The following is a 19,600-nucleotide window of genomic DNA, read 5'->3' as shown; positions in this document are numbered from 1 at the left end:
AAAAGGAGGAAATCAGGAAAATCTCATAAAAATAAACACAACTCAGACTAAAAAGAAAAATAAAACAATTAAATGTGGCTTACTGAACATAAGATCTCTCTCTTCAAAGACTTTGCTAGTTAGTGACCTGATTTGTGACAATCAGATTGATTTATTTTACCTCACAGAAACCTGGCTGCAGCAAGAGGATTATGTTACTATAAATGAGTCCACTCCTACTAATTATTTAAATTTTCACATTCCTCGAATTACTGGGCGAGGAGGAGGAGTAGCAACCATCTTTCAGTCTGATTTATTGATTAGTCCCAGACCAATCAATAGCTACAACTCTTTTGAATATTTAATCCTTAGTTTTCCTCATCCAAATAGCAAAGCACTAAAACCTCTTCTGTTTGTTGTTTTGTACCGTCCACCAGGTCCTTACTCTCAATTTTTAGATCAGTTTTCAGACCTTTTATCTGATTTAGTGTTAAATACAGATAAAGTTATTATAGTGGGGGATTTTAACATTCATGTAGACGCTGAAAGTGATAGCCTAAATATAGCGTTTAATGCTATCTTAGACTCAATTGGCTTTGATCAAAACATTAACAAACCTACCCACCTTTGTCTTCATTCTCTGGACCTTGTGCTGACATATGGCATTGAGTGTAAAGACATAACAATATTTTCTCATAACCCTGTCCTGTCTGACCATTTCTTAATAACCTTTGAGTTTAATTTAACCGAGTTCTCCACACCTGCAAGAAAATTTCATTATAGTAGATCATTATCAGACAATGCTGTAACAACCTTTAAAGAATCTGATCCATTTTTAATTTCCTCATTATCACAGAAAAGCACAGTGGAGGGCAATAATTATGTTTCTGCACCTTCACAAATTGATTCTCTTGTTCATAGTGTTTCTTCATCATTGTGTGATGCATTAGAAAATGCAGCCCCCTTGAAAAAGAAGGTAATCATTAATAGGAGGCTAGCTCCTTGGTTTAATTCAGAGCTGCGTACTTTAAAGCACAATGTTAGAAAATTGGAGAGAAAATGGCGCTCTACACACCTAGAGGATTCCTACTTAATCTGGAAAAATAGCCTACTGTTGTATAAAAAGACACTTCACCAAGCTAGAACAGCTTATTTCTCATCATTAATAGAAGAGAACAAGAATAATCCTAGGTTTCTCTTTAGTACAGTTGCTAAACTTACACAGAGTCATAGCTCTGTTGAGCCATCCATTCCCTTAGCTCTCAGTAGTCATGACTTTATGGGATTCTTCTTAAATAAAATTGATTCTATTAAAAATAAAATCTTTGACATACTCCTGAATATGATTACTTCATCCTCAGCAAGTGAGACCACATTGGAAGTAACTGCAGAACCTGATTTGTGTTTGGACTGTTTTGATCCTGTGAAGCTTCCTGAGTTATCAGAAATATTAGCTTCATCTAAACCTTCAACTTGTACAGGTTCTTCTCAAAATATTAGCATATTGTTATAAAGTTCATTATTTTCCATAATGTCATGATGAAAATTTAACATTCATATATTTTAGATTCATTGCACATTAACTGAAATATTTCAGGTCTTTTATTGTCTTAATACGGATGATTTTGGCATACAGCTCATGAAAACCCAAAATTCCTATCTTATAAAATTAGCATATCATTAAAAGGGTCTCTAAACGAGCTATGAACCTAATCATCTGAATCAACGAGTTAACTCTAAACACCTGCAAAAGATTCCTGAGGCCTTTAAAACTCCCAGCCTGGTTCATCACTCAAAACCCCAATCATGGGTAAGACTGCCGACCTGACTGCTGTCCAGAAGGCCACTATTGACACCCTCAAGCAAGAGGGTAAGACACAGAAAGACATTTCTGAACGAATAGGCTGTTCCCAGAGTGCTGTATCAAGGCACCTCAGTGGGAAGTCTGTGGGAAGGAAAAAGTGTGGCAGAAAACGCTGCACAACGAGAAGAGGTGACCGGACCCTGAGGAAGATTGTGGAGAAGGGCCGATTCCAGACCTTGGGGGACCTGCGGAAGCAGTGGACTGAGTCTGGAGTAGAAACATCCAGAGCCACCGTGCACAGGCGTGTGCAGGAAATGGGCTACAGGTGCCGCATTCCCCAGGTCAAGCCACTTTTGAACCAGAAACAGCAGCAGAAGCGCCTGACCTGGACTACAGAGAAGCAGCACTGGACTGTTGCTCAGTGGTCCAAAGTACTTTTTTCGGATGAAAGCAAATTCTGCATGTCATTCGGAAATCAAGGTGCCAGAGTCTGGAGGAACACTGGGGAGAAGGAAATGCCAAAATGCCAGAAGTCCAGTGTCAAGTACCCACAGTCAGTGATGGTCTGGGGTGCCGTGTCAGCTGCTGGTGTTGGTCCACTGTGTTTTATCAAGGGCAGGGTCAATGCAGCTAGCTATCAGGAGATTTTGGAGCACTTCATGCTTCCATCTGCTGAAAAACTTTATGGAGATGAAGATTTCATTTTTCAGCACGACCTGGCACCTGCTCACAGTGCCAAAACCACTGGTAAATGGTTTACTGACCATGGTATCACTGTGCTCAATTGGCCTGCCAACTCTCCTGACCTGAACCCCATAGAGAATCTGTGGGATATTGTGAAGAGAACGTTGAGAGACTCAAGACCCAACACTCTGGATGAGCTAAAGGCCGCTATCGAAGCATCCTGGGCCTCCATAAGACCTCAGCAGTGCCACAGGCTGATTGCCTCCATGCCACGCCGCATTGAAGCAGTCATTTCTGCCAAAGGATTCCCGACCAAGTATTGAGTGCATAACTGTACATGATTATTTGAAGGTTGACGTTTTTTGTATTAAAAACACTTTTCTTTTATTGGTCGGATGAAATATGCTAATTTTGTGAGATAGGAATTTTGGGTTTTCATGAGCTGTATGCCAAAATCATCCGTATTAAGACAATAAAAGACCTGAAATATTTCAGTTAGTGTGCAATGAATCTAAAACATATGAATGTTAAATTTTCATCATGACATTATGGAAAATAATGAACTTTATCACAATATGCTAATATTTTGAGAAGGACCTGTATGTTAGACCCAATCCCAACCAAATTATTTAAGGAAGTGTTCCCTCTGATTACCAGCCCCATTTTAGATATGATTAATCTATCTTTAGTAAATGGATCAGAACCACAGGCTTTTAAGTTAGCTGTAATTAAACCTTTACTTAAGAAACCTTCGCTTGATCGAGATGACTTAATAAATTACAGACCTATATCCAATCTTCCATTCTTATCTAAAATTCTTGAGAAAATAGTTGCTAATCAAATGTGTGAACATTTATACAGCAATGACCTGTTTGAAGAGTTTCAGTCAGGTTTCAGAGCTCATCATAGCACTGAAACAGCTCTGCTGAAAGTCACTAATGATATTCTTATGGCCTCAGATAATGGACTTGTGTCTGTTCTGGTTCTGTTAGATCTCAGTGCTGCATTTGATCCAGTCGACCATAATATTCTCTTAGAAAGGCTGGAATATGCTGTAGGGATCAGGGGAACAGCGCTAGGCTGGTTTAAATCTTATCTGTCTGACAGATTCCAGTTTGTTAATGTAAATGATAAATCATCTTTAAACTCCAGGGTTAATTGTGGAGTACCACAGGGTTCAGTACTTGGGCCAATTCTCTTTACTATATATATGCTTCCAATAGGTCAAATTATCAGGCAGCATGGGATAAATGTTCACTGTTACGCTGATGATACTCAGCTTTACTTATCCATAAATCCTGATGAACCCAACCAGTTAGATAGACTACAAGCATGTCTTGAAGATATAAAACTTGAATGACTTTAAATTTTTTGCTTCTAAATTCAGACAAGACAGAGGTTGTCGTCTTTGGACCGGAGTCTTTAAAAAAGAAACTGCTTAGTCAATCACTTAACCTGGATGGCATTAAATTGACCTCCGATAATAAAGTAAAAAACCGTGGTGTTAACTTTGACTAGGACATGTCATTTAAATCCCATATTAAACAGGTTTCTAGGATTTCCTTCTTTCATCTCCAGAACATTGCCAAAATTAGAAATATCCTGTCCAGGAGTGACACTGAAAAACTAGTCCATGCATTTGTTACTTCAAGGCTGGACTATTGTAATTCTTTACTATCAGGATGTCCACAAAATGCAGTTAAAAGCCTTCAGCTGATTCAAAATGCTGCAGCAAGAGTTCTGATGAAAATTAAAAAGAGAAATCATATTTCTCCTATTTTAGCTTCCCTTCATTGGCTCCCTGTTAAATCCAGAATAGAATTTAAAATTCTCCTCCTCACATATAAAGCCCTTAATGATCTAGCTCCATCATACATCAGAGATCTGATTGGTCCATATGTTCCTAACAGAGCACTTTGTTCTCAGACTGCAGGTTTACTGGTGGTTCCTAGAGTCTCTAGAAGTATAATGGGAGGCAGATCCTTTAGTTATCAGGCTCCTCTCCTGTGGAACCAGCTCCCAGTTTTAGTCCGTGAGGCAGACACCCTGTCTACTTTTAAGGCTAGGCTTAAAACTTTCCTTTTTGATAAAGCTTATAGTTAGAGTGGCTTAGTTTATCCTGAGCTATCTCTGTAGTTATGCTGCTATAGGCTTAGGCTGCTGGAGGACATAATGACCACTTTCAGTCTTCGCTACATTCTCACACTACTCTCCAATTTTGCATTATTTGCTTTTATTTCAGTTCCTAGAAGCTACACCTGGCCTGAATCTGTCTACCTGTGACACCTTTCTGGAGAAGGGCATCGTCCGAGCTTCTGCTGCCAACAACTTAATGCTCACCTTGTACAGATGATCCACATGGCCCTGTCTTTCAGTGTTTAACCCTTTCTCTCTCCTAGACATGGCTACTGACTGAGCTTCTACTGTAACTAACTCTATGTTCTCTCTTTCAGACTCTAACCTTGAAAACTGGCTCAGAGTTTATCTGTTCTTTCTTTCTAGATGAAACGACTAAAAGAGCTACATCCATTAACATTTACTTTTCCTTCCCATAGAAAGTACTCCTGGATCAGTGCTTCTTTGTTCTCTTTGTGTCTCTGCTCTGTTCTCTCAAACCTCCAGTCGGTCGTGGCAGATGGCCGCTCACACTGAGCCTGGTTCTGGTTCTGCTGGAGGTTTCTTCCTGTTAAAAGGGAGTTTTTCCTCTCCACTGTCGCTACATGCATGCTCAGTATGAGGGATTGCTGCAAAGTCAACACCAGTGACTGTCCACTGTCTCTACATGCTCATCCAGGAGGAGTGAATGCTGCAAGTCACTGACTGGATGCAATCTGCTGGGTTTCCTTAGACAGAAAAACTTTTTATCCAATTTGAATAAAAAGCTAACTCCGACTGCATTGTTCAATTGTTAGGATTAATTGGAATGTATGAACCTGACTTTTGTGAAGAACCTTGAGACAACATGTGTTGTGAATTGGCGCTATATAAATAAAACTGAATTGAATTGAACCTTTGATTCCCACCCACTGGTCCAAACGAGATAACAGAATTTCATGGTCTACAGTGTCAAAAGCAGCTGTTAGGTCCAAAAGCACAAGGATGACACAATCACCAGTCAGTTGCTAAAAGAATATCATTAAACACTTTTAAGAGATCTTTTAATTCAGTGCAGTGGAAAGTTTTAAAACCAGATTGAAAAACCTTGAGGATATTATGCTCTTCAAGAAAACTAAGTAATTGACTGTACACAATTTTCTTAAGGACTTTGGAAATAAAAGAAAGCTTGGTAATTGGCCTACAATTAGCTAAATTAGTGGTGTCTAGTCCAGGTTTTTTAATAAGAGGTTGCACCACTGCATGTTTAAAATGATCAGGAACCACACCAGAGGACAGACTATTAATAAGTTCAAGACAAAATTTTCCTATGGTGAGGAAAACCTCTTTAAAAAGTCGAGGAGGGACAGCATCGTTAGGAGAACCTGAAGACTTCAGGTGAGAGATAATCTGCTGAAGAGACGAAAGAGTCACAGGTTCAAACCTGACAAAAACAGCACAAGCAGGAACATAAATAGAAAGATCATGGGCAGAAGCTAAAATATGGTTTCTAATAATTCTGATTTTATCTATGAAAAAGTGAAGAAAGTTTTCACAAAGGACAGTTGGTGGAGGATCAAGAACCGAGTCAATTATTGTAAATAAAACACGAGGTTTGTGAGAGTTTGACTGGATAACATTAGACAGATATATTCTTTTGGCTTCCTTCAAAGTCTTTTGATATCGTCGCAAAGAATCCTTTAATATTTGAAACGAGACCACCAGCCTGTCCCTTTTCCACCTGCGCTCTGCCCTGGGGCATTCACGCCTAGCAGCCTGGGTTGTTTCATTCAGCCAGGGCTCAGATTTGAGTTTAGGCTTTCTAGACTTTACAGGAGTCCCAGTGTCCATGACAGACTGGCAGGTTGCATGAAACCAGAAACTGAAATCCTGCGTGTTGTTGACTGAAGACGCTGGGTGACACATTTCTGATTAAAAACAGCTGAAAATTTTGCAGCAGTGGAAGGGTTAATGATGTGGCAGCTCCGTGCAAGATTTAACTGAATGTTTAACAACAGAGACCTCAAATAAAACAGGCATATGATCAGAGAAAGCTGAGTCACAAATTTCCAGATTAGAAATAGGTAAACCATACGATAAAACCAGATCCAAAGTGTGTCCACGTTCTTGAGTGGGACCAGATACAGACTGTACAAGATTAAAAGAGTCAATCAAATTTAAAAAGTCCATGGCCATCGGTTTATCAGGACAACATACATGGATATTAAAATCTCCAACAATAAGAACATGGTCATATTTAGGAATCACGTCTGCAGGAAATCTGAAATGTCGTTGATAAAATCCTTATTGTATTTAGGAGGCTGATAAATGACAGCACCTAACACTGTGTGAGGATGGCCCAGTTCAAATAAACTCAGTGGTGACAACACCTTACATTTAAAACGACGTTTATATAAAACTGTTATTCCTCCTCCACGGCCCGATGTCCGCGGGCTGTTAAAATAACAAAAGTTCATTGAAAGCACTGGACTCACCGACACTCAGCCACGTCTCAGTCACACAGAGAAAATCCAAATCCCGAGACGAGAAAAAATCTTTCAAGATAAAAGTTTTGTTCATTAGAGATCTGGCATTTACCAGACCGATCCTCGCGGGAGCCGGTGTTTCCTGGGTAATCCGTGTACGGTGAGTGCGGCGAAGAGGCCGCAAATTGTGCAGGTTCGCCCCACGGTAGCAGGGACAAGGAGAGCTGGGGGCGTGGCGCCGAAGCACCTCATCCGGGCTGGCGACAGGTACCAGCCAGGTGTCGACAGGGTAGAGGGAAAAAAAGGCGAGGCACCCCTTTCGGCACGGTCCGAGGACCATCAGTAAAGCGCATCAAACACATCCTCATCTTTACCAGCCGTCCACTGCGTTTTCCCCGGCGGCGACGGCGCTTGTTCCGCTGACGTCGGGCTGGGTCGCGGTGTAAACAAGCTGGGATCTTTGTTAGAAACGGGGGCACGGTTTTTTGCCCATCATGTCTACAATATGCAACATCATTAGCATAAAGTTGTAAATCCAGAAGTGTTTGGCGATTATAAACAAGTAAGTCGTTGACAAATTGCTGAATAAAACATAAACAGCAGACAAACAAGCAAAGTTTGCAGTGACAGGAGGCGAGCCACACACACTGGCGCCATCACTCAATGCATCACCAGTTCAAACAAAACCCTTAATGACCCAGTCTGAACCCTGAGGAACCATCCTTTAATTACACTGGATGAGCCTAACTGGACCTGGTCCAAACTGCTAAACAACAACAGTTGATGAGTTTTGTTTAAACATCCGATGATCATTTAATTTAAGGTTCTTCAGAAAGCTGTGATGATTCCAGGAAGCTGCTTTCAGGCAAAGGTTCTGCTAGAACATCAGTGGGTCTGAGTCAGTATGAGTAACGATCCAATATTAGACTAATTAACCCGTCTCAGTTAAAGCAGCAGATCTAATCCAGCAAACTGTAAAACCTTTCAAGTTTAGCTGGTACCGGAATCCAACAGAACCGAACCTGCTGCCAACAGATCACATCCCACCAGTTTATGGATAGTGGACCTGAACTATCCTCAGATTGGATAGTCACTCATTTCACTGAGTCAAATCAGAACCATTTCCAGTTTAAACCAAACTAGGACCTTTACTGACTGAAAACTCATCCAGAACCACACGGTTTAGCTTGTTTTCTCACCCCAGCAGAACTTGCCCATGGGATGTCCTGGTTTGGCCAGACTTCCAAACAGCATCTCCTTGCGGTGGGAGTCAGATGGTCGGGCTAACTGGTACTCTGAGGAGAGGACAGAACCCGGCAGGAAGCTGAGCAGAACTCTCCTCATATCAGGGCAGAGATGGAGACATGGATGAGAGTTCAGACTCACCGCTGTCCACGGCCTCCACCTCTCGGTCCACAGCGTCCTCAATCATCAGAGGACAGATGAAAAACTGGGCCCACCTGAACACAGGTACTCTGTCAGGAAACTGCTCACTCAGACTGGACCTAGGAGGTTCGGTTGGCTCTGAAGGCGGAGCTCACCTGTCCAGGGCTTCCCTGAAATACTTCTTGTGGACATCAAACTGGAAGATGGTTCTCTCACAGTCTGTAGAGGCGTTGTCACTCCCGCCATGCTTCTTCAGGAAGGCGTCAAAGTCGTTTTCTGCCGGGTACTTCTCACTGCCCATGAAGACCACTGTGGAGAGCCAGGAAACACGGAGATAAAGCTAAAACCCAACAAGGAACACCACTAAGATCACAGTAAAACACAGAGGAGAAGAAGAAGAAGAAGACCCGTCAGACTGATCACAGAGCCTTTTAGATCTTCTGCTTCATTTGGTTTCAGTCTTAAAGAGCCAATTCTAAGCGGTCATTAGACCAGTGTTTTTTGCCCCTGGTCCTCAGGATCCACTGTCTTTCATGTTTTAGGTGCATCTCTGCTCCAGCACACCTGACCCAAATGATTGCAGAACCTCCTCAGCTGCCACCTAGTGCTGCAGAAGGCTGTTAACCAGCTTTTTATACAAGTCAAGTGTGAAGCAGACGGGAATCACTTAAAACAGTTAGGAGCCCTGAGGACCTGGCTGGAGAACATTAAACCATAGGAGAAGAAGGAGGTCCTAAACCCTGATGATGCTGAAAGTCTCAGTGCTGCAGATTAGCAGATCTGTGAAGAAGTAACCCCTTTTCCATCATGTGTGTCTCCTCAGTAATCACCTTGAGGGATTCATAGATTTTTAGATTTCTTAGAAGGATTGTATTATAACTATTTTATACCAGTGACCCAGCTTCTCTACTCAGACTTCAGTGAGCAGCCATGACTGTTATTATCTGAATGATGGGACCACAGCTGCCTCATACCAGCGACCTTAATGATTAATATGATCATTTTTATTCTTACCACAGAGGATTTAATGAGCTAATTACCTCTATTAGAAAGATTGGATCAGAACCAGCTCTTACCAGTAAACTCCCAAGGATTATTAATGTCATTTGATTTGTTTTTGTTTGATTTTCTGTATCATTGTAACGTTTTTCCTCATTTACAGAGCTTTGAGTGCCTTGTTGCTGAAAATGCTGTATAAATCAACTTGACTTGACTCTGAACACCTGAACCAGATGAATAGCTCATTACCAGGCTGCCACAGAGCTGAGTGACTGAAAGCTGATGAGGGTCCGATCCTGGAGACTCCCCCTGGACTCTCAGAACTACATCCCACAGCAAACCTTCAGAGGACCCAGGAGGAGTCTGGATACCTATATATTCAGCTGGTGATTATAATGTTCAGGCAGATTCATGATTTAGAATGATCAGATTACATTTAAACGTAAGTTGGTGATTTTATTACTACAGATCAGGAAAACGGCAAGAAACTCACTGTGCTCCAAGAAGTGGGCGAGGCCAGGGAGATCATCTGGGTCACTGAAGCTCCCAACGCCGATGCACAGAGCAGCTGCTGCCTGGACACACACACACACACACACACACAGTAGACAGATAACCAGCTGGTAACCTTTCTCACCATTACAGATGATCAAGGCAAGTTAATTTATTATTAAAGAGAAGAGAGAGAAGTCCTGAGCAGGGTCAGAATACAGGCAGGTAAAGAAACGTTGGACCACAGACTGAGACTAATGATAAATAGAAGAACCAAAGCAGCTCTGGACAAATGGGTTTTAACCTCAATCTAAAGGAACTCAGGGATTCAGCATCTCTGCAGGTTTCTGAAAGTTTGATCCAGATTGGTGGAGCAGAAGAACTGAATGCTGCTTCTCCATGTTTGATTCTGGTTCTGGGGATGCAGAGTAGACTGGAACCAGAAGACCTGAGTGGTCTGAAAGGTTGATACAACAGCAGTGGATATTTAATGTATGTAATGAAACTAACAGAAGTATTTTAAAGTCTATTCTCTGAGGTCCAGGGAGCCAGTGGAAGGACTTCAGAACTGGGCTGAAGTTCTCTACTTTCTAGGTTCTAGTGAAGACCAGGCAACAGGATTTTGGATCAGGTGCAGCTGTCTGATGGATCTTTTAGGCAGACCTGTGAAGACACTGTTGCAGTGATCAGGTCCATTAATGATGAACACATGGATGACTTTCTCCAGATCCTGGTGAGACATTAGTCCTTTACTCCTGGAGATGTTCTTGAGGTGATAGAAGGCCAACGTAGTGAGTGTCTTTATGTGGTACTGGAGGTCCAATAACACCAGCATGGTGGTTCTTCCACAGTCTGCATTTATGTAGAAGTCATTGAAGACCTTGACCAGAGCAGTCTGGGTTACTGTGGTGAGCAGGAAGCCTGACTGGAAGATGTCAAACCAGCTGGTCATTATTAAGAAGGTATTTAACTGTTGAAAGAGGTTCTTCTAGAACTTGCCTGATGAACAGGAGATCTGAAACGGGCCTGATATTCTGCAACCAGATTATTCTTTTTAACAGTGGTTGGATAGTTGCTGTTTTTAGGGTCTGGAGGAAAACTCCTGACAACATGGAGGAGTTTATTATTTGAATCAGATCAGACACCATGACGGGCAGAACCTTCTTAAAGAAAGCTGTGGGTCAAACATCGAGACAGCTGGAGGAGGAGCTGAATTACTGTATAATTTCTTCTAAGTTCTTGTAGTCGATTTGGTAGAATTGGGTCATTTTGTCCAGATTTTGTTCTGACTGGACGCAGCATTGGTGCTGGACCTGATATTAAAGTCCAGGCTACTCCTCTAATGTTCTGAATTTTCTCAGTAAAGAAGTCAGTAAATGATTGCAGGCCTTGTTAGAGTGGAGTTCAGATGCTACACAGCAGGTTTGTTAACCTGTCGACCACAGCAGACAAGGAACCAGCATTATTAATGTTGTTGATGTTTTCAGAAATTAAAGATTCCCGTCCATTCATCAGCTGTAAGTTATATCTGTGGAGTCTCTCTCTATAGATGTCACAGTGAAAGTTAAGTCCATTCTTTCTCCACCTCTATTCAGCTTTTCAACACTCCCCTTTTATCATTTCTTACTGGTGGAGCAATGGATTCACTGGTGTCTGAAACTTCAGACTGGAAGTTATCTACCAGCTCATTTACTGAGCTACAGGACAAAGTGGAGGAGGTAGAATAAACCCGGTTAGATTCAGTTGCTCTGTCCTTAAAAGGTGTTTTCTTATAACATCTCTTTGGCTAATTGAGTCGATGGAAACGAAGCTTTAGGAGATAACAGAAACTGATCAGATAGGACAACATCCGTTAGGACTGGAGATAATCACTGCTGGTAGTCTCATGGACCCTGAATCACACAGAACTTCCTCCTTAACCCTCAAACAACTACAACTACTTTCATCTTCTTCTGACCCACCTGCTTCTCTGAGGTCTTCCTCTTCTTCATGATCTTTTCTTTGTCCAGTTCGATCAAATCCCTGTCCTGATCTTCTTCCTCATCAATCTCCTCTTCCTCCTCAGAGCCCTCATCAGAGTGTACTTCATCCTCTCCATCCATCCCATCTGCTCCGCCCTGCTCCCTTTGATCTTTGGAGTGCCCATCCGTCCCGCTGAAGTCGGAGATGAGGAGCGCCCGGAGTCCATTGCTAAGTTCAATGTACCTGCGGAGAGATCAGATGACAAAGAGTTCCTGTTCAGCTTCATAAGCTGAGAATGTGGAAATAATAATTCTAAATTGTAATGATGTAGTGTATGGATTTCCAGGGGCACCAGCTACCAATAGGTCCCTTAATCCAAACTATCCAGCGGACCCACCTGTATTTCTTGGGATCACTGGGAGATTTGATGATCTCAGGGTCTCCCTGCTCTTCCTTGTCCACCGTTCCTTCTCCTGCAGTCAGCCTCACATCCTGTGGAGACGGAGGCTCGCCCTGCTCCGGAACATCCAGCTGACCTGGTACACTGCCGCCGCTCACGGACTTGTTGGTTTGAGGCATTTCCACAGAGTTCTGAGGGAGAAACCTGGACCTGCAACGAAAAGGTTTATCTTCTGGATAATCACTCCAGACCAACAGATAAATATATCTATATCTATATATATCTATAGATATATAGATACAGATATATACACACACGAACACATACAGGGGTTGGACAATGAAAGTGAAACAGCTGTCATTTTAGTGTGGGAGGTTTCATGGCTAAATTGGACCAGCCTGGTAGCCAATGCCAAACGTTGGTTTCAATGGTGCAAGGAGCTCAAATCTTGGGCTGTGGACAATGTGAAACATGTATTGTTCTCTGATGAGTCCACCTTTACTATTTTCCCCACATCCTGGAGAGTTACGGTGTGGAGAAGCCCCAAAGAAGCGTACCACCCAGACTGTTCCATGCCCAGAGTGAAGCATGGGGGTGGATCAGTGATGGTTTGGGCTGCCATATCTTGGCATTCCCTTGGCCCAATACTTGTGCTAGATGGGCGCGTCACTGCCAAGGACTACCGGACCATTCTTGAGGACCATATGCATCCAATGGTTCAAACATTGTATCCTGAAGGCGGTGCCGTGTATCAGGATGACAATGCACCAATATACACAGCAAGACTGGTGAAAGATTGGTTTGATGAACATGAAAGTGAAGTTGAACATCTCCCATGGCCTGCACAGTCACCAGATCTAAATATTATTGAGCCACTTTGGGGTGTTTTGGAGGAGCAAGTCAGGAAACGTTTTCCTCCACCAGTATCACGTAGTGACCTGGACACTATCCTGCAAGAAGAATGGCTTAAAATCCCTCTGACAACTGTGCAGGACTTGTATATGTCATTCCCAAGATGAATTGACGCTGTATTGGCCGCAAAAGGAGGCCCTACACCATACTAATAAATTATTGTGGTCTAAAACCAGGTGTTTCAGTTTCATTGTTCAACCCCTGTATATACCCCTCCTTGAACCGCCACCTTAACATGGTGGAGGGGTTTGAGTGCTCGAATGATCCTAGAGGCTATGTTGTCTGGGGCTTAAATGCCCCTGGTAGGGTCTCCCATGGCAAACAGGCTCTGGGCGACGAGTCAGACAAAGAGCGGTTCAAAAAGCCTTCATGAGGAATATAATAATGAGGCACGTGATGTCACCTGGTACGGCGGAGCCGGGGTCCTACCCTGGAGCAAGGCTTGGGGTCAGGACTCGTCGGAGAACGCCAGGTTGTTCCTCGCGGGACCTGGCCGAACCCAGCCCAAACGAGAGACGCAAGGCCATCCCCCAGTGGGCCCACCACCTGGAGGGGGAACCGTGAGGGACCGGTGCAAAGAGGATCGGGCAGCGGACGAAAGTGGAGACCTCGGCGACCCGATCTCCGGATGCTTAGGCTGGCTCTAGGGACGTGGAATGTCACCTCGCTGGGAGGGAAGGAGCCTGAGCGGGAGGTCGAGAGATATCGACTTGTAATACTTGGGGTCACCTCCACGCACAGCGTGGGCTCTGGAACCCATCTCCTCGAGAGGGGCTGGACTCTCTTCTACACTGGAGTGGCCCGCAGGGAGAGGCGGCGCGCTGGGGTGGGTTTGCTTGTTGCCCCCCAGGTTAGCCGTCTCGTGTTGGGGTTTACCCCAGTGGATGAGAGGGTCACATCACTGCGCCTTCGAGTTGGGGAGAGGTCTCCGACTGTCGTTTGGCCTATGGGCCGAGCAGTAGTGCAGAGTACCCGGCCTTCTTGGTGTCCCTGTCGGGGGTGCTGGATAGTGCCCCTCCTAGGGACTCCATTATTCTGCTGGGGGACTTCAACGCCCATGTGGGAAACGAGTGACACCTAGAGAGGCGTGATTGGAAGGAATGGCCTCCCCAATCTGAATCCGAGTGGTGCTTTGTTATTGGACTTCTGTGCTAGTCATGGATTGTCCATAACGAACACCATGTTCAAACATAAGGGTGTCCATCAGTGCACTTGGCACCAAGATACCCTAGGCAGGAGGTCAATGATCAGCTTTGTTGTCGTTTCGTCAGACCTTTGGCCGCATGTCTTGGACACTCGGGTGAAGAGAGGGGCTGAGCTTTTCACTGATCACCACCTGGTGGTGAGTTGGATCCACTTGAAGAGGAGAAATCCAGACAGACTGGGCAGGCCCAAGCGTGTAGTGAGGGTCTGCTGGGAATGTTTGGAAGAGCCCTCGGCCAGAGATGTATTCAACTCTCGCCTCCGGGAGAGCTTTGAGCAGATTCCAGGGGAGGTTAGAGACATAGAGTCCGAGTGGACCATTTTCTCTGCTTCCATTGTTGATGCTGCTGCCCATAGCTGCGGCCGTAATGTCTGTGGTGCCTGTCTTCAACGTTGTGTGGTGGTCGGGGACAGTGCCCCTGGATTGAAAGACCGGGGTGGTGGTCCCCCTTCACAAGAAGGGAGACCAGAGGTTTGTTCCAACTATAGGGGGATCACACTCCTCAGCCTCCCTGGTAAGGCCTACGCCAGGGTATTGGAAAGGAGAGTCCGGCCGATAGTCGAACCTCAGCTTCAGGAGGAGCAGTGTGGTTTTCGTCCCGGGCGTGGAACAATGGACCAGCTCTATACCCTCTACAGGGTACTCGAGGGTTCATTGGAGTTTGCCCAACCGGTTCACATGTGTTTTGTGGACCTGGAGAAGGCATTCGACTGTGTCCCTCGTAGTGCTCTGTGGAGGGCGCTCTGTCCAAGCAGAGCAGGAGTCTGGTCCGCATTGCTGGCACTAAGTCGGACCGGTTCCCGGTGCATGTTGGACTCCGGCAGGGCTGCCCTTTGTCACCGGCCCTGTTCATAACTTTTATGGACAGGGTTTGTAGGCGCAGCCAAGGGTCGGAAGGGGTCTGGTTTGGGGACCAGTGAATTTCGTCTCTTCTTTTTGCAGGTGACGTGGTCCTGCTGGCCCCCTCTAGCCAAGACCTACATCGTGCACTGGGGCGGTTCGCAGCCAAGTGTGAAGCGTCTGGGATTAGGATCTGCTCCTCCAAGTCTGAGGCCATGGTTCTCGGCCCGAAAAGGGTGGCTTGTCCTCTTCAGGTTGGAGGGGAATTCTTACCTCAAGTGGAGGAGTTTAGTATACAGGTCCTTCTCAAAATATTAGCATATTGTGATAAAGTTCATTATTTTCCATAATGTCATGATGAAAATTTAACATTCATATATTTTAGATTCATTGCACACTAACTGAAATATTTCAGGTCTTTTATTGTCTTAATACGGATGATTTTGGCATACAGCTCATGAAAACCCAAAATTCCTATCTCACAAAATTAGCATATTTCATCCGACCAATAAAAGAAAAGTGTTTTTAATACAAAAAACGTCAACCTTCAAATAATCATGTACAGTTATGCACTCAATACTTGGTCGGGAATCCTTTTGCAGAAATGACTGCTTCAATGCGGCGTGGCATGGAGGCAATCAGCCTGTGGCACTGCTGAGGTCTTATGGAGGCCCAGGATGCTTCGATAGCGGCCTTTAGCTCATCCAGAGTGTTGGGTCTTGAGTCTCTCAACGTTCTCTTCACAATATCCCACAGATTCTCTATGGGGTTCAGGTCAGGAGAGTTGGCAGGCCAATTGAGCACAGTGATACCATGGTCAGTAAACCATTTACCAGTGGTTTTGGCACTGTGAGCAGGTGCCAGGTTGTGCTGAAAAATGAAATCTTCATCTCCATAAAGCTTTTCAGCAGATGGAAGCATGAAGTGCTCCAAAATCTCCTGATAGCTAGCTGCATTGACCCTGCCCTTGATAAAACACAGTGGACCAACACCAGCAGCTGACACGGCACCCCAGACCATCACTGACTGTGGGTACTTGACACTGGACTTCTGGCATTTTGGCATTTCCTTCTCCCCAGTCTTCCTCCAGACTCTGGCACCTTGATTTCCGAATGACATGCAGAATTTGCTTTCATCCGAAAAAAGTACTTTGGACCACTGAGCAACAGTCCAGTGCTGCTTCTCTGTAGCCCAGGTCAGGCGCTTCTGCCGCTGTTTCTGGTTCAAAAGTGGCTTGACCTGGGGAATGCGGCACCTGTAGCCCATTTCCTGCACACGCCTGTGCACGGTGGCTCTGGATGTTTCTACTCCAGACTCAGTCCACTGCTTCCGCAGGTCCCCCAAGGTCTGGAATCGGCCCTTCTCCACAATCTTCCTCAGGGTCCGGTCACCTCTTCTCGTTGTGCAGCGTTTTCTGCCACACTTTTTCCTTCCCACAGACTTCCCACTGAGGTGCCTTGATACAGCACTCTGGGAACAGCCTATTGGTTCAGAAATGTCTTTCTGTGTCTTACCCTCTTGCTTGAGGGTGTCAATAGTGGCCTTCTGGACAGCAGTCAGGTCGGCAGTCTTACCCATGATTGGGGTTTTGAGTGATGAACCAGGCTGGGAGTTTTAAAGGCCTCAGGAATCTTTTGCAGGTGTTTAGAGTTAACTCGTTGATTCAGATGATTAGGTTCATAGCTCGTTTAGAGACCCTTTTAATGATATGCTAATTTTGTGAGATAGGAATTTTGGGTTTTCATGAGCTGTTTGCCAAAATCATCCGTATTAAGACAATAAAAGACCTGAAATATTTCAGTTAGTGTGCAATGAATCTAAAATATATGAATGTTAAATTTTCATCATGACATTATGGAAAATAATGAACTTTATCACAATATGCTAATATTTTGAGAAGGACCTGTATATCAATTTAGTGTTTTATGGCGAGAAGTCATATTTTGAGGCGTGGCCACGCCCACACGCTTTCGTGTATCAAAAAGCTTTTGATAACTTTTAACCCCCAATGCCTTAAGAGTATACCGAGTGATTTTCAAGTCTCTAAATCAAAAGCTGTAGGAGGAGTTCAATCAGATATGCGGGCTAGAAAGGGCAAAACCATGGTCAAAATGGCAACTTCAATCCAAAATGGCCGACTTCCTGTGGGGTTTGGACCAACGCTCCAAGAGACTTTTTTGTAGGTCCTGAGAAGATACATATGTGTACCAAATATCAGAATCCTCGGTCAAAGCATGGCTCGGGGCTGAATTTTTCTAATTTTTTAGGGAGCACTGTGCAAGAATTAGGCCACACCCACCAAATATGTCATCAGATCTCTGTTGGGGACTGGACAAGGATCAATCACATTGAATTTGGTGCAGATCAGATGATCTATGTGGAAATTAGAGCCAAACGTATGGCCATCGCGTGATGTCAAACTTTGCCGTGCCACCAAAGTTTGCAACATGAAAAGCCACTGTGCTTCGAACGAAGTTAGACCAACTAGTTATCAGTCATCTAACACAGTTTGAAGCAGATTAAGTGTAGACAGCCAGATAGCGACCTTTCCCAGTAAAAAAAGTGACTTCCTGTTCTCAGGGGGCGTGTCTTTTATGATGTCAGCAAAAGACCTCATATGATCGTCGGTAACCCGAAGGTCCTCCTTCATGCCAACTTTGGTGTGATTTGGCGATTCTTTGGGATAGTTATTGCATTTTCTCACTTTCGGCACGAATGCCAAGTTCGTGCCCTGGCCACGCCCCCTAAACATGGCCGAAAACTCACGATTTTGATAACTTTTAATCCCCCATGCCTTAACTGCATATTGACCAAATATGAAGCCGATAGCTCAAAATCCCTAAGAGGAGTTTGTTAAAGTTCGAGGTGAGTAAAAGTGAAAAATGGGCAACAATTTGACTTTGATCCAAAATATCCAACTTCCTGTGCATTTTAGGAATTTTTTTTTGCGCTGCAAGTTTCCGAATTTCCCCCACCGCAAACGTTTAGAATGAAAGCTGCGCACTCTTTAGGACTTGAGGCCCCTGGACTCACTTCTAAAGAGGGCCTGAAACTAGCGTACCTTCACTGCTGAACTGGGTCCAGTATCGTGTTGATATGCCAGTCATCAGGGTTCTCCACACTGTGGCTACCAGACATGCCATGTTCTCCACTCTCCACCTCACTCAGCAACACCTCCATTTTTGCCTCTTTTCCCCTCGTTGCCGTTGGTAACAATGAAATAACATTTGTCAGTTGGCTCCTTTGAAAACACGTCGACCTTCATGAGGTGCTCTGCATCGACCATCTATGGTTGGATATGGGCGTGTAGAGGGCAGAACATGAGGAGGAACCTGGTAGCAAACGTTGAGGAGCAGCTGTGGTTTAGAAAGGAGAAACTGCTTGATGACCATGGTTTTATAAGGCTGGATGTTCTTTGGTGTACGTAGACTTTTAGCATAGATCCTACTTAATTTTTATAAATAAACCCCAGATCATCAGCAGACACTGAATGATTAAAAAAGGTCACCCCCCATACACCCAGTCTCCATTTAGCTTGACAGAAAGATCATCCACATACAAACTGCAGAGAACGGGATACATTCGTGCCACGCGTCGCAATATCCATCCAGATGATGCTCCCTGGAGTCCCTGCAGCTTAAAATGACAAGTTGGATTGTAGATTCCTAGCTGATGAAGCCATAAGCTTGATGCTCTCCTTTTCCTCTTATAATCAAAAAATACCAGCTGGGTCCTCTTGATTAGGACTAACTGTTTACTTCAAAAATAAAAACGACAGAGACATAAATTATCCACAAAATAATAAAGAGTAAAAGAATAGGAGTATTACGCCTGAGGTACACTGACCGACTGTAGGGCTAACCCAGAAACTTCCACTTAGTTGTCTAATGAGAAATTCAAGAAGCTAATTTACTAGAGGGTTTTACTACAGTCTCTATTATCACAGATTCTTACACAGGAGAAATCCTAATCTTATAACTTATCATCATGTACACATATTTCAACCTGTAAACTGTTATTTTCTATCAATAAACATACAAAATATCAACTTAAATTCCTCTCCACATCTGAATAAACTTCAACTGAATTTAGGCTCCCACACTGACTTAGTGGTGATCAGGTGATGCCCAACCCAACATTTTGGTTCCGTTAACAATAGTGGTAATTTGAACTGATATTCCATCATTCCCCTCTGAGCAGGAAAATTAAGGAAAAGGAAAATGTGAAATTTTCACGCTGCGGTTTTAGCGCGTCGCTGAATGTGACGTTATAGTGGAATGTAAGCGCGAGATAAAGAGCAGAACTTCATGCTAAAAACCAGCCGCGCTGCTAGCTTAGCATCCGTGGAACCGAACCTT

The 19,600-nt window shown here is 44.0% G+C and overlaps 1 protein-coding gene across 4 annotated transcripts in view; it reads right to left on the bottom strand.

The window, feature by feature from the left end:
• The window catches only part of nrd1b (nardilysin b (N-arginine dibasic convertase)), a 49,906-nt gene that overhangs the window by 29,960 nt on the left and 346 nt on the right, over window positions 1–19,600 (bottom strand). For 2 of the 4 annotated variants that reach the window (XM_047373760.1, XM_047373759.1), the window contains exons 2-7: window positions 12,284–12,496; window positions 11,886–12,129; window positions 9,926–10,007; window positions 8,589–8,742; window positions 8,434–8,507; window positions 8,247–8,342 (exon numbers count right to left, since the gene is read on the bottom strand). In XM_047373760.1, the coding sequence (XP_047229716.1) occupies window positions 8,247–8,342; window positions 8,434–8,507; window positions 8,589–8,742; window positions 9,926–10,007; window positions 11,886–12,129; window positions 12,284–12,465 (832 nt within the window). In that variant the 5' untranslated portion in view covers window positions 12,466–12,496. Of the gene's footprint in view, window positions 1–8,246; window positions 8,343–8,433; window positions 8,508–8,588; window positions 8,743–9,681; window positions 9,806–9,925; window positions 10,008–11,885; window positions 12,130–12,283; window positions 12,497–18,303; window positions 18,599–19,600 lie in introns of those variants that run through there. The other 2 variants (XM_047373761.1, XM_047373762.1) reach the window with 2 other exon arrangements.

Source organism: Girardinichthys multiradiatus, chromosome 9, assembly GCF_021462225.1.
Source record: "Girardinichthys multiradiatus isolate DD_20200921_A chromosome 9, DD_fGirMul_XY1, whole genome shotgun sequence".
Taxonomy (NCBI): Eukaryota; Metazoa; Chordata; class Actinopteri; order Cyprinodontiformes; family Goodeidae; genus Girardinichthys; species Girardinichthys multiradiatus.
Note: the sequence above shows the minus strand (reverse complement) of the source record. Positions and strands in the feature narration are given on the sequence as shown.